We start from the raw sequence: 12,770 nt of genomic DNA, 5'->3' as shown, positions 1-12,770 counted from the left end.
GGGTCATTTGTAACTTCTTTTCTGTTTTCCGAATTTGTAAAATCTTCCTGTAGTGGGAGCTTTATATTGCCTGAATCTAGTGCATCCTTTACGCAACCTGTGCTGGATGTTGGAGCTGCTGGCAGCTCCCCTCAGCTGTGGGAACCAGACCTCTACAATCAGCAGCCACCTGCCTCCGAGGCTTATTTAGTCTAATCACATAGTCAAAGCCGGGGACTGGACTCAGCCTTTCCACATGAAATGCATGAGGAGGAACAGCCAAATCAGGAGTGGATAGGAGGACAGACTGGCACCAGTCACTGTGGGAAAAAATAAAAGTGCAATAGAACCTGTGAAATGAGCTGTGCAGGACACAAAGTTGAGTGTGTGGCCCGCTGGACTCTCCAACAGGTAACAAAAGAATTTAAAATACCCTCAAATATATCAGTATTAATTTGGAGGATTTTTTTTTTCCCCAGTAAGTTTCTCTTTCCTTAGTTATTAAACAGGAGTCCCACAGACAGGCAAGGATGCTTCTCCACTGGAAGGATGGAGGACCTGTCGATATCTCTTCAGGACTTGCTATAGATACCCTACAGGCACCGTGGGATTTGTTTAGAGGAGAAATCTGCCTTCAACAGGCAATTTCCAGCCTGGTTCTAGAGAGTGATTTTGGTACCTAATCACAAAACTGGTGGGGCAGGACATCACACACGGTGGTGTGGCCAGTGTGGAGTGCCTCAGCTCACCTCTACCATGGGCCTCAAGGACCAGCAGCCTCTGCAAACAAACTGGGCAGAGTATTTTACACCCCAGCAGTGTCTCTTTCGCACATCAAAGTCCAAAGGCAGAAGCAGCGGAGGAAGAATTGACTCTGACCCAAAGAAACAAGAAATGAGCCATAAATAACGACCAAGCAATCGCCCTGCCGGGTGATTTCTGCGCGGCACAGGTTTGTAGTTAGCAATGCAGTTTGTTTTATTAGTTATAAATAAAGTACAAAAAGTCCACCAAAAGTGAATCTAAGCATTTACACAATTTCTAATGTCTTTTCATTTCTTCAATGCGCTATTGCTTTAATATTAATAATAAATATTTTTCTAGCTTTCTTCTATAAAATAGTCTATGTAGCAAAATGTTGCACAGCACAACAGAACAGCAGTAGGAGTACAAAAATGTGGGTGATCCTTTCACCAGCCCAGGTCATTAAAGGAGAGGATTTTTGTCCGCTCGCTCCTTGTTTCACTCTTCCCTTTTACAGTGTCTTTGCAGGGGGGAGCAACCGACCCCCTGTCCCTGCACGACTCAGAACCGCTGCTCCAGGCTACAGGGGAGGAGCGTTACAGAGCAGCAAGGAAAGAAACACAGACAGGTTTTAAACCCAGGGTAAGGCAAAGTCAACAAAGCAGAGCAGCACCCTGAAGGGACAGAGGAAAGAATTAAGGTACGGTCATTTTGTGCCTTTCTAACCCAAAAGACAATTGCATCCAAAGACTTTTGGGGGGGACAGCTACCAGCTGAGCACATCCATCGAACCCTACTTCTGTCCATACGTGGCTGAGCATCTGCGCTGACCAAAAGCGGTTATGGCTTAAAGCTTAAAACATTATCGCAGGTTGTCTAACCCTCTTGTGAGGCTTGAGCACTTGATATTCAGGAGCCTTTTGGGAAGGGCAGTGCATTGCGAGGGCGGCACGGCTGTGGCTGGGGACGGGGATGCTGAAGGAGCAGGATGTCAGCTTGGGGTTGACCCCCTCCTTGGGGACAGGAGGGCTCTGGTGCAGGTCACAGCTCTAGAGTGATTTAAAAAGCTGCAAGTCAAGGTTTCCTCCTTAAATGGGGGGGTGAAACCAGCAGCAGAAGATCAGCGTTGAGGGCTTCTGCTCCGTGCATGTTTCACGGCTGTGTTATAGCATGGCCGGAGCTACAAAGGGATGCCGAATCTCTCCCACTTCCATCCCAGCCCCTCTCAGCTGGACCAAGGGTCAACCCTTAAAAATTACAATGAATCCCACAGTTTTCTTGCCTCCAAGCTCAGGCTCGATCAACTGCCTCCTTCGTGCTCCCCGCAGCACCCAGCTGGGTGCAGGCACAGAGGGTGAAGAGAGTCAGCCCGAGCACCAATAGGTGCCAAATATTGGACAGAGCCACCGTGCCTGGGCTTCCTTCCTTGGCTTTCAAAGCAATTTGCAGACTCTTGCACTAAATGCATGCATTGCCCCAAGCACAGCCTTGTAGCGGGGTCCGCTGAGTGTTATTGCAGGGTAACACAGACAGCAAAAGCAGCAGCATCACCGGCAGCATCGGGGACAGGGCAGTAGCAAGAGTCGACCAAAACATTTTGGTTTTGCAGAGCGCCGTGAATCGCCTTCAATGTGCAAGGACGCCAGTGAAAGGATCACCAGAGTTTGATTATGAGTGCAAATAATATTCATATACATGTGCTAAACACAGTCACTATATTGCAGTTTTCCACTATGTCACAGCATACAGAATCAAAGGTTTGCATTTTTATGGAATGTATCCAAGGTAACAGCACCACAGTAATACAGTTTGTAATCACACACCCTGATTTTTTTCTCTTTTTTTTTTTGACAAGATAAGCATTACCCCCACATCCCATGTTTAATTTTTTTTTAAAGTACCGATGCATGCAAAGCATTCCATTCCCAGAAACAATGCAAAAATGAGGTAATAGGAGTAATAAAAAAAATTAGTATTAATTTCTAAATAAATAAATTATAATTAAAAATGCAAAAAGAAACAACTATAAAAATAATTAAATAAGAACCCACAATATCTACAAGTTAGTCATAAATTATGATTGTTAAATATAAGGCATTTAAACTCACAAAACCCTGTAAACTATCAACGTTTTGCTCCTAGAGATTTTTTGTTGTTTCATTTTGTTTTTAGACTCACCCTATAATCGCAAGCTACTCGTACAAATTATTTAAACGCAAAGGAACCTGACACACCAATGCAACTCCAGACGCTGTAAATTCGCACGCACCTCGGCATCAATCACTCACACGAGACCACGGGAGTTTGGTGCTTTTCTTCACCAAGGTTTTTTTGTTTATGTTTTTGTTTTTTTAAAAACTGTGCTTGTTCATTAGGTAAATAGTAATACTTTCGCATAGGCTTTAAGAAAATGCACGGTTCGGAAGCGCTTCTCCTTCCTCCCCCCTCCGCCCAGCCAGTGTCGCAATCGACCCATTCCTCCCCCTGCATTGTCCCCAGCTCACGCCTGGACAGACCAGACCGGCTTACAGTGTATTTTACCAACAAAGCCTTGCTTTGCTTGTCCATATTATTAGTAATATTAGTATTATTTTTAGTGCTGCTTCAATCTGCTACTGCTGGAGCAAGCCCCTTAGGTAGTGATGGACCACTCCTTGATGCAAGGAGTCCACAGCCCTCCAGTCAGGGCTAGGACTGCTGCATCCCCTAAAAAGCCATCGCCTGCGCTGGGTGGCAAAGATATCACAGAATCACGGAACGGTTGGGTTGGAAGGGACCTTTGAAGCCATCTAGTCCAAATCCCCTGCCACGAGCATCTTCAACCAGATCCGGTTGCTCAGAGCCCCGTCCTACCTGGCCTGGGATGTTTCCAGGGATGGGGCATCGACTACCTCACTGGGCAACCTGAGCCAGGGTTTCACCACCCTCAGTGTAAAAAATTTGTTCCTTCTAATCTTTCTTATATGCCACCAAGTGTCCCCCTCCACTCCCTCCTACCTTCATGGGCACGGCAAGAGAGGGGCTCCTGCATCCTTGCACCCTGAAGGGCTCCCCTCTTTCCCTCCCTCTCCAGTTGGGAAAAAAAAAAGTCTATGAGGTGCCTGTGACGTTGGTGCTTTCCAATTACAGCTCACGGGAATCCTGTGAGCTCTTGGATGGTAATTTATGATTGCTTCTACTTGGAGAGCATTGCTTGGCTCCGGTGAAACAGATGTTCAGGGGAGCCAGAAATCATCCCCACTACATCAGCATTTTCAATATATAATGTTCCTGAAGAATTCCCCTTGTCCCTTGGCATCTTTCTTTTGCTCCCCTAGTATGCAAATAAAAAAAAAAAAGTGTTTAAAAAAAAAGAAAAAAGGATTTTGCTTGTGAATGCCAGCTCTCTGGAGGGTTTTCAGCCCAGTCCCTATGGTTGGTGTGCTGAGGTCTTTATTTCAGGGGGAACTTGGATCACAACAGCTCAATCCTTCAGGGACTACCTCCTAATTCTGTTCTGAGCATTAACGTGGTTAGCTTTCATTCGAACACCTCTTCCATTCTCCATAAGGATACAGCCTGAAAGACGTACGCAAACGGACGTGGGTGCAAGCGCACGTGGTTTGAGGCAAGGATACAACCCAGCCCCTCCAGAAAGCAGCAAACCTTCTCCTTCTCTGGAGATATTCAAGACCCGCCTGGACAAGGTCCTGTGCAGCTTGCTGTAGGTGACCCTGCTTCGGCAGGGGGGTTGGACTAGATGACCCACAGAGGTCCCTTCCAACCCCTACTATTCTGTGATTCTGTGATTCTGTGAAACCCCCCTTCCAACCTGCCTTCCCCTCCCGTACGGATACGCTCGCGTCCTCAGCGGTGCCTTGTGAGCACTGAGGTTTCTCCCCACCTGTTACCAGGGGTGCTTTCGCACGGGAGAGGAGTCAGCAGCGTGCATCCCTCAGCACCTCCCTGGCGTTGTTACACCCCAAAGCACAGCTATAGGCACCAACTGCGGTAACCATCGTTTTGGACCAATGCTGGCAGTAGCTGCTGAAGCCAGCCAGCCTCACGGATCACAGGAGAAAGCGTCACGGACAACGGCAATCATGCAGACAGCCCTTCCTTGGATTTTGAAGCGCCAATCTACTTAGTTAAGCTACGGAAAGCGAAAAAACAGCATCTACTCCAATATTGAGCCACCACAGGACGTGTCCAGCACCAGCAGATAAGCAGGAACGAAGCTTCTCCCTATTATTTCATTCATTCCATTCCCAATTTTCTTTTTTTTTTTTAAGCTTCTCTAAATTTGCAACACACTGTAAATGCAAGGAGAGGAAGCACGCGTGGCTGAGGCAAAGAGCGCAACCTTTCTGACTGTAAACAGGATTTTGCTTTTTCGCCTCTTCCCCCCACAAGGGTGGAGAAGATTGACTTTTATATCCCCCATCTGCAATGTATTAATCAGGCACCAAAATAAGGAATCTATGAAAAAATATTTGGTGCAAATTAGGTAACAGCAACATGTCCACCACAAGATGAGCAGGGCATCAAACACAACATTTCTTAAGCTAACATGCTCCAGCTGCCATCCATAGAAATAGCTAAAGGACCCCTAACATGTTTCTACGTATTCGAGAGGTATATATACAATCCTCATGAAATGCAGGATTGACAGGCCAGACTACCACAACTAGTTCCTTCATGTTCAACACTAAATCTTCTGCAGCACGGGGTCTCTGAGCTCTGGGAATGCCAGCTCCCTTTCACCGGGCCCGTATCCTGCGTATGTGCAATATCTCCTACCGCTAGATATTGTACCGCCATCTCCTCCTCACTAACGTGCCTGCAGACTTTTCCTCTCAATCAAATGGCTCAGAAGGCAAAAATTTTGCTGCAAGGGTTTATGGCCATACGACCTGGTAAGGAAAATGGTGTGTCCAGCCAGTCCTTTCAGCTGTCCGAGCCGAGCTGTGTTTCAATGTCCACCCTGCAGATCGGGCACTTCTTGCTGGTGGCCAGCCACTGGTCCACGCACACTTGGTGGAAGAGATGCATACAGGGCAACCGCCTGCAGAGAGAGAAGTACCACCCTGTTAGGATGGAGGAGGTCCAGGAGACCGAGGAGAGCCAGAAAGCAGCACCTGGTGCTGTTTCAAATGTGGGGAAGCACCGATGTAGTGACACGAGTGCTGCCTAGGTCCTACAGCCTTCCCCAGCCACGCCAACTCACATGGGGTAGTAGGTCAGAGATGGTCTCCTTCTCGGCTAAAAGTCTTCTAGAAAATCCCACAGCCTCCTGAACTGAGTTGTTCCAGTTATTAATTACCCTGGCTGCTGCTTTTTAGCCTTTCAGGGCTATTAGATTATACTCCAAAGCCTCTAGGTTCTTCATCATTGCAGCTCATTAGCAGTCAGGTGGGTCCCCACTGCTTCTATGTGGCGGTGTCTGGTGTGCCTCAGGGAATGTGGTTGCTTTTCGCTTGCATCACCTTTGTCATCCCTTTGTTCACCCTCGCAAGCCTGAGGGGCCCTGAACCACAAGGACCTACAGCAAGAGGATCAGTTTTTCTTGATGGCTTAAGGCAATTAAAGGGTGAGGAGCACGACCAGGCAGTACAGCTGCACTGCACTCCTGAGACTCCTCAAGCCACGGTAGCTCAGCCCCTTGCAATTGCTTGTCCCCATCCTCTGTCACAAGCAGAGATTTGACCCAGCCAAGAGCCTAGGGACATCTGTGAGGGATAACTGGGGCTTTGCTGTTGGGTCAGGACGGCTCCCTGTGACCGTGCAGGCAGAGTAATCTCCCTTATTCTACAGTAAAGCAGCTCCATCCTGGCCAGAAGCCAAATTCCCCGGCCTTCACACCCACACTCCCTTTATTGTACTTTGGTCATCTGTCAAGCTCAGATGTTGACATCCCCGAGCTCCAGATGGCTGGCTGAGACCTGGGACCTATCCTTCTCTGACACTTGCCACCTGGTCTATTGGCACAGCCTTGAAGCAGGTGATCCAAATCTAGGAGATACTACAAAAACTTGGACCTCCTGCTGCTGCAGAGCTCTTCCTACCCACAGCCAATACCAACACCTATCTAAATGGCGTTTGGTTTCCCAGACCCTGTAGCAGCCCAAGTGAGTTCGTCAGGACAAGAACAGGCACAGCTCCACCAGCGCATGGCAGCATTAATCCCAATAACAATTTAGATGACATTGCGAGGCAGAGCAGCACATGGAAGGTTCATACCTGACATCTTCTCCGTCTTCAAGCATGGACAGACAGATTGTGCATTTCTCATCAGTGTCTGACTCCTCTCCATCCTCTTGTTCAGTTTTGCCCTCCTGCGGTCTTCTCTGCAGCAAGGTTAAAGACATAATTTGGTTCTGACTTGACTTTCTAATGCTCTCCCAAGCCTAGGTAGTCACAGGAAGGCAAATAAGAGCTTCATCTCTCAGCCAGATTCTCCAGCTTGCAGAAGCCAGTTGAGCCAAAACGGCCAGTGAAGGGAGGAAGCCACCAACATGCTGTTGGTCGGCACATCTCCTCCTGGGGCTGGTGGCAGTGGGGCTGGTGGTGGTGCCCCAAGGAGCAGCCTGTCCTCTGCTACCCTAGCACAGCCCCCTGCCACCTCCTCCATCCTCCTTGCAGTGGGGATGGCCCCATGGTTTACTTCGCTGGAGCCTTCTCCTGGAGACCCCAAAGCATGTTGGGACACCACTGCCAGGAAGGGCAACCACTGTGCCCCATGACGGCTTGGCCACTGGCCCAGCCCCACACTACACCACGGGGCAGTGCTTAGCCTGTCAGCTCTCCACTTTTCTCTTCCCCCCACACATCCATTCCTGTTAATATAATTTTTCTGGATCCACTGGAGGTGCAGTCAGAGATAAGTGCAGCAGGATTTTACTCACTTCCAACTTGGGCAATGCAACGTCCCTGCGTGTTACTGCCCAGTTGGGAACAACCAACAAATGAAATTATTACCCAAACAAGCCCTTTTCCCATTTTCTATTTAGCACGACTCAAAAACACGGTACCCATTTCCTTATGGGCAGGAGATCAGCTCCAACAGAGGAGACACCTATTGCAAAACGAGGGGAGGACAAGCTCCCCAATGCCATGGAGCCAGCACCCTCACAGCGGGGCTCGCGGGCAGCGCCGCTTGCATGCAGAACAGGGTGGGTTTGCATGCACGAAGCCCCCTTGGTGTGTGCACTTTCTTACCAGGTGCGGACAGGGGGGAAATTGCACCTGCTGGGTGGGAGAAGGTTGAGACCCTTTTGAAAATTTGGCCCGCAGCTTCCTAGCCTAGAAGTGAGAAACAGCCAGCTGAGCTACACCACTGCTTCAGCCCAGGAGCCCCACGAGATATTAAAGCACCAGTTCTGGACTTCACATTCCTCCCCCTTTTCAGGGAATATTCTGATTGACGGCACAGGTTTGCCAGCCCTAAGGATTGCAACCCACCAAAATTCTTCCTTCTGTTCGCTCCATGCCCACAACCCTTGACCAGCTGAGGGGCTGGCAGCTCTGCTGTGGTTTTTGGGGTGCTCACCTTCTTGTACTTGTGGGGGAAGGTGAACCTCTCGATGGTGTTCTGGACAGCCCCCCGGCTCACACTGCCCAGCCTGTCCTCCAGCTGCAGCAGCTCCTGCGGCACAGGAACAGGAGCAAAGTGCCATCAGCGTTGCTCCCAGGGCATGAGGTCCCACCACCCACCCTACCTGTTGGGGACCAAGGCTCCCTCCTGTTCTTTGCTCAGTGGAAATGTCCATCAAACCCAAATCAGTTGTGCTTTAATGATGGATCTGGACTGATAACTGGCTCTTGGACCAATAACTAAGGGTTCAAGGTGGGGAGCTGGACATCCAATTTTTCAGAAAATGGGGTGGAATTTGAGCTCCATTTGACAGGCTGGGAAACAAAATCCCACAGAATAGAAGCACTTTGTTCACAGACATGAAATGAGCCAGAGTCAACACAAGCCAGACCCAGGCACCCTGGAGTAAACTGTCTTTTACCAAACCCACTCAACCCCTTCTCCTCCCAGTTATTACTAAAATTGCTGCAAGATTCTACGCAACTGCTGTGCCACAAAACAGCCTTACAAGTTTGTGCCAGAGCTTGCACAGATTCCCAGCACTTGAAAATTCAATGATAATTCCAGTCCCCGAGATACGCACTTCATAGCTCTCCCGCACAGCGGATGTGTGCCTGCTCGGGTTCAGTCCCTGAAGAGCAAGTAACTGAAGCTGAGGATAAGGGTAATTTCTGATTTCGTGAACAACCTGCGAGAAGTGAGGGAGAAAAATCAAGCCATTTCTACTTGCACATAGAAATCCCTTGTGTACCCTGATTTAAATCTAGTGCTTTGAAAATTCAGAATGAAAATGCAGACCAACACCTTCCCAATGGAAGCTTTTTCATAACCAAAAAATGAGGTTTTATTAAATAGATTTCCTATAAATGATAAGCAAGAACACGCATTTCTTCTGAATGAACAGTCTGTTGTAATAATTCCTGTTACATCTAAAACATTGCAGTGCCAAACTCTCAACGTGGATTACCTTAAAAAGAGATTTTATTTTATTTAGTTTTAAATGGGTGGATTTCTCTTCATCCAAGCTCTGATTTTTTAAGACTCGCTGTAGTACACAGGTGTCGGGGTCCGAGTATGGGCAGAAGGAAAAAAAAAAAGCATTTGTGGGATTCCTGAGGATATTTTAAGGATTAGCAGTGCTTGGCATGGCTCAGCGCCAAATACAGCACCCTGCTAGGCAAAGGGCCAGCAGATGACCCCAGTCAGCCCATCTTCTCATCAAGCCCCACCTCCACCCATGTAAGGGGTCACGCAAAACCTTTACAGATGGCATCAAGGCTGATGTAGAGAGAAATGATGTGATGAGGGGTGGACCTCAGGGCTGATCCCAGGGAAGGGAGTTGTCTACTGCCAGTCCTTTTGCATACAAAAAGTCCTGGGAGACCACCATTTGTTCCAGTATTAGTAATATTGTTAGTAACAACCGCAGAGTCTCTCACGTCCTACCCAGGTTTTGCAGACCAGCTTGTGAGCGTGGTGCTGCACGCAATGGACTGAATCTTTCCAGACCAGCTGAGCTTTTCTTTCCTTTCTCTAATCCAGAGTGCAATGATGCAATATTATCCCTTCAGACACTCCCTCCCACGGCCGGAGATAAGTGGGATTCGCAGAAGACAGGTGATAGAAAGATAGCAGCCTTTATTTTGACTGCCTTCTGGCAGACAATGCATAAAACATTTCTCGGTAAAAGCGTTTCACTTACCATCTGCGTCGAGGATGTGCTTCTGGGGAAATGGTGCATACGAGTTGTAGCTAAGTAATGCTGATAGGGCTGAGGGACCGGCCGGACCTGGAACTGGGTGTGAGTCAGTCCCGCATCCACACTGAGGTCCCTGTGGGCACGAGGGTGAAGATACAGCTTTGACTGTGCAGTTTTATTGCGTGGCTTACAGCGAGTCAGATCATGCTCACAGGGCAACCTCCACTGGTGGGCTCTGGGATGCTGTGGGTTCCTCAGGCTGGGGTGGTGCTACTGCTTGGAAGGGAGTTTCCTCCAACATGGGCAGCGGCCCACCGGGTCAACACAAAGGAGTGAGAGGTTTTTTTAATGCCAGTTAGTATTTGTGTTAGCCTGGGTCAAGAGCTGCATGGACGCAGCCTGCTACTTTCAGAGCAAGAGCATTTTGGTGGCTCTGATTGATACCCAGGCTTGGTAACTTAACCTGGCCAGACCAGGTCCTCCCTGTGCTGCCATCACTGCAAACAATTACATTTTGCCTTAAGTATTTTGCAGGAATGCAGCTAACTACTCAGTGGGCACACTGATGAACCATTCTGGGTAATGCTTAGGAGCCAGCTAAGCATTGTCTGGGGGATCTTTAATGTGCCCAGGTCATGGTAGGACTCAGGGAGACAAGGGAGACTGCACCTTGCCTGAACCCAGACTCAGAGAACTCCAGAAATACTGTTTGTGCATGAAATATAAAGGTTTTAAAAATATCTGGAGGAGACTGCTACAGGAAAGGGTGTCACACAACCAGCAGGCCAGTGCCAATGAAGCAGGACATCCCCGATGGTCCTGCTTGCCTGCATGCAGCCTGGCCCAGGCAAGCAGAGCTGGGGCTCAGCTTCGTGAGTCTGGGCACTTTTTTCCTCCAGAAAAACAGCCCAGCTCAATCCCAGGACTTGGCATGACCAGGATCCTGGCAAACGCTGCAGCTCTGCCCAATCTGTCACACGGCGACAAACTGCAACCCTATCCCCAGGCTGTGTGGAGGGGGTGGGGGAAGACCTAACGCAGCATCTCCGTCTATAATCCAATTAGCTCATCCCTCGTCTCTCCAGCCAAAGAGTCTCAGCAAGCAAGCGCTGTGAATGTCGTTTGTTTTATCAAAATTACAAAAGCCGGCGCTCTAATAGCCAATAACCATTGTCTTCACATTTGCCAAAGCAAAGCTTATTAGAGCACGGGGAGGGGGCCTTTCTGTTTCAGCCTCGGACTCCTCTTCCCTTGTGTGGAGGACGGCGGCAGCGAGTGCCACAGCTTGTTAGGAGCAACCCAGACATGTCCTCCAGCAGCTGTGAAGCTGCTTTCGCCCAACAGCAGATAACAGATGTGAGCGGACGGCAAATGCAGAAATTCTTTACCCGGAACAGCCGGCATACCAGGCAGCAGCTCCAGTGCTCAAATACCCCCTAGTAAGACCCCCCACACCAAGGTAAAGCAAGGAGAGGGACTGTCTTTGCTGACCCTGTGCTACCCATGTGTCAGACAGACAAAATCTGGCAGAGCATAAAACACAGCGCGAGACTGGCAGTAACACAACCAGGGTGAGAATCCACAGGACCGGGCGTTTTCCAGCTCCTGTGTCACAATTTTGGATATTTATCCAGTTGCTGAAGACTGTTCCCAGGGGGATGCAAGGCTCGACTGGAAATCAGGAGGCTTTGTGTCCTTTCCCAGCCCTGCCACTGGCCTGATGCATGACCTTGGCTGTTTCCTCTCTGTCTTCCCCACGTTCCCTGTCTGTGAAATAGATGCAATAATGCCCAGGGTGCTTTGAGATCAAGGACTGGAGAGATCCCTGAGAGATGAATGACAATTATTAATTTGTACAACTAATTGCAATAAAAGTACTGCTGAACTCTGTGCACTTGTGCATCTAGAGCCTTAAACTCAGATGTCAAGGCCCTGAAGTGATGCTGTGGGTCTATAGAAGGGCCCAAAGCAGAATAGTGCATGGAATGGTGTTTTCCCAGGGTTTGGGGGTGAATATGCAGAGCACATTAACTAAAGAAAACCAAAGTCACCTTCTAGCTTGTGCTATGTGGACCATTCTACAGCATCCTGATGCTCAGATGCGAGGTTCAAGAGCTGCGATGCCTACAGTATGTGGGCTGCCAACAACCAGCAAGCGAAGGATAAGGCCTCAGATATCAGATTCTATGGTCAGCACTAAATATGTATGCATAACATAATTTAATGAACCAAATAGGAGTTTATTTCTTTATTTCTTCTCCACCAGAAGTTTTTAATCAAGGTTTGGCTGTCCGAGATGGCTGCTCACCTTCAGATCTTCCTTCCATCCTATTTCCCATGACAATGCTTACCACCTATGTCCTCCGAGCAAGCGCCGCTGCTGCTCATGCAGTGGTAACACATTAGAGGAAACTTTTTGTATCTATCACTGGGCAAAATTGTACACGTGCCCCAAGGGGAAGTGAGTCACCCAAGTTTATATACACAGTACATGATCTCTGTCATGCCCACTCCTTAGGTTTTATAAAGCAATGAAGCAACACAGGGGGCAAAAGGAGGGAGGAGGATGGGAACAAAAAGCTGTGCTTTATCAGATCCTCCTAATGATTATAATTAAACACTCTGAGCCCAAAGAGAGGCACAAAGAATGGCTGTATCCAGATGGTACATAAACTGCTTTGCAAACTGATCTGAACAATGTCATCCCGGCCAAATTCAGTTCACAGCAGTGCCAGTAATGGGAACACCTGAGAAGAAAATGGCAGAAGGATCTGG

The 12,770-nt window shown here is 48.5% G+C and overlaps 1 protein-coding gene across 1 annotated transcript in view; it reads right to left on the bottom strand.

The window, feature by feature from the left end:
- Positions 1 to 1,005: 1,005 nt before the first annotated feature.
- Positions 1,006 to 12,770, bottom strand: part of ARK2C (arkadia (RNF111) C-terminal like ring finger ubiquitin ligase 2C) — a 51,711-nt gene continuing 39,946 nt past the window's right edge. Inside the window, exons 4-8 of the mRNA XM_075411718.1 lie at positions 9,999 to 10,128; positions 8,880 to 8,984; positions 8,252 to 8,347; positions 6,943 to 7,049; positions 1,006 to 5,767 (exon numbers count right to left, since the gene is read on the bottom strand). Of these exons, the coding sequence (XP_075267833.1) occupies positions 5,650 to 5,767; positions 6,943 to 7,049; positions 8,252 to 8,347; positions 8,880 to 8,984; positions 9,999 to 10,128 (556 nt within the window). The 3' untranslated portion in view covers positions 1,006 to 5,649. The remainder of the gene's footprint in view (positions 5,768 to 6,942; positions 7,050 to 8,251; positions 8,348 to 8,879; positions 8,985 to 9,998; positions 10,129 to 12,770) is intronic.

This window comes from Opisthocomus hoazin, chromosome Z, assembly GCF_030867145.1.
Source record: "Opisthocomus hoazin isolate bOpiHoa1 chromosome Z, bOpiHoa1.hap1, whole genome shotgun sequence".
Classification (NCBI taxonomy): Eukaryota; Metazoa; Chordata; class Aves; order Opisthocomiformes; family Opisthocomidae; genus Opisthocomus; species Opisthocomus hoazin.
This window is presented reverse-complemented; position numbering and strand designations above follow the sequence as displayed.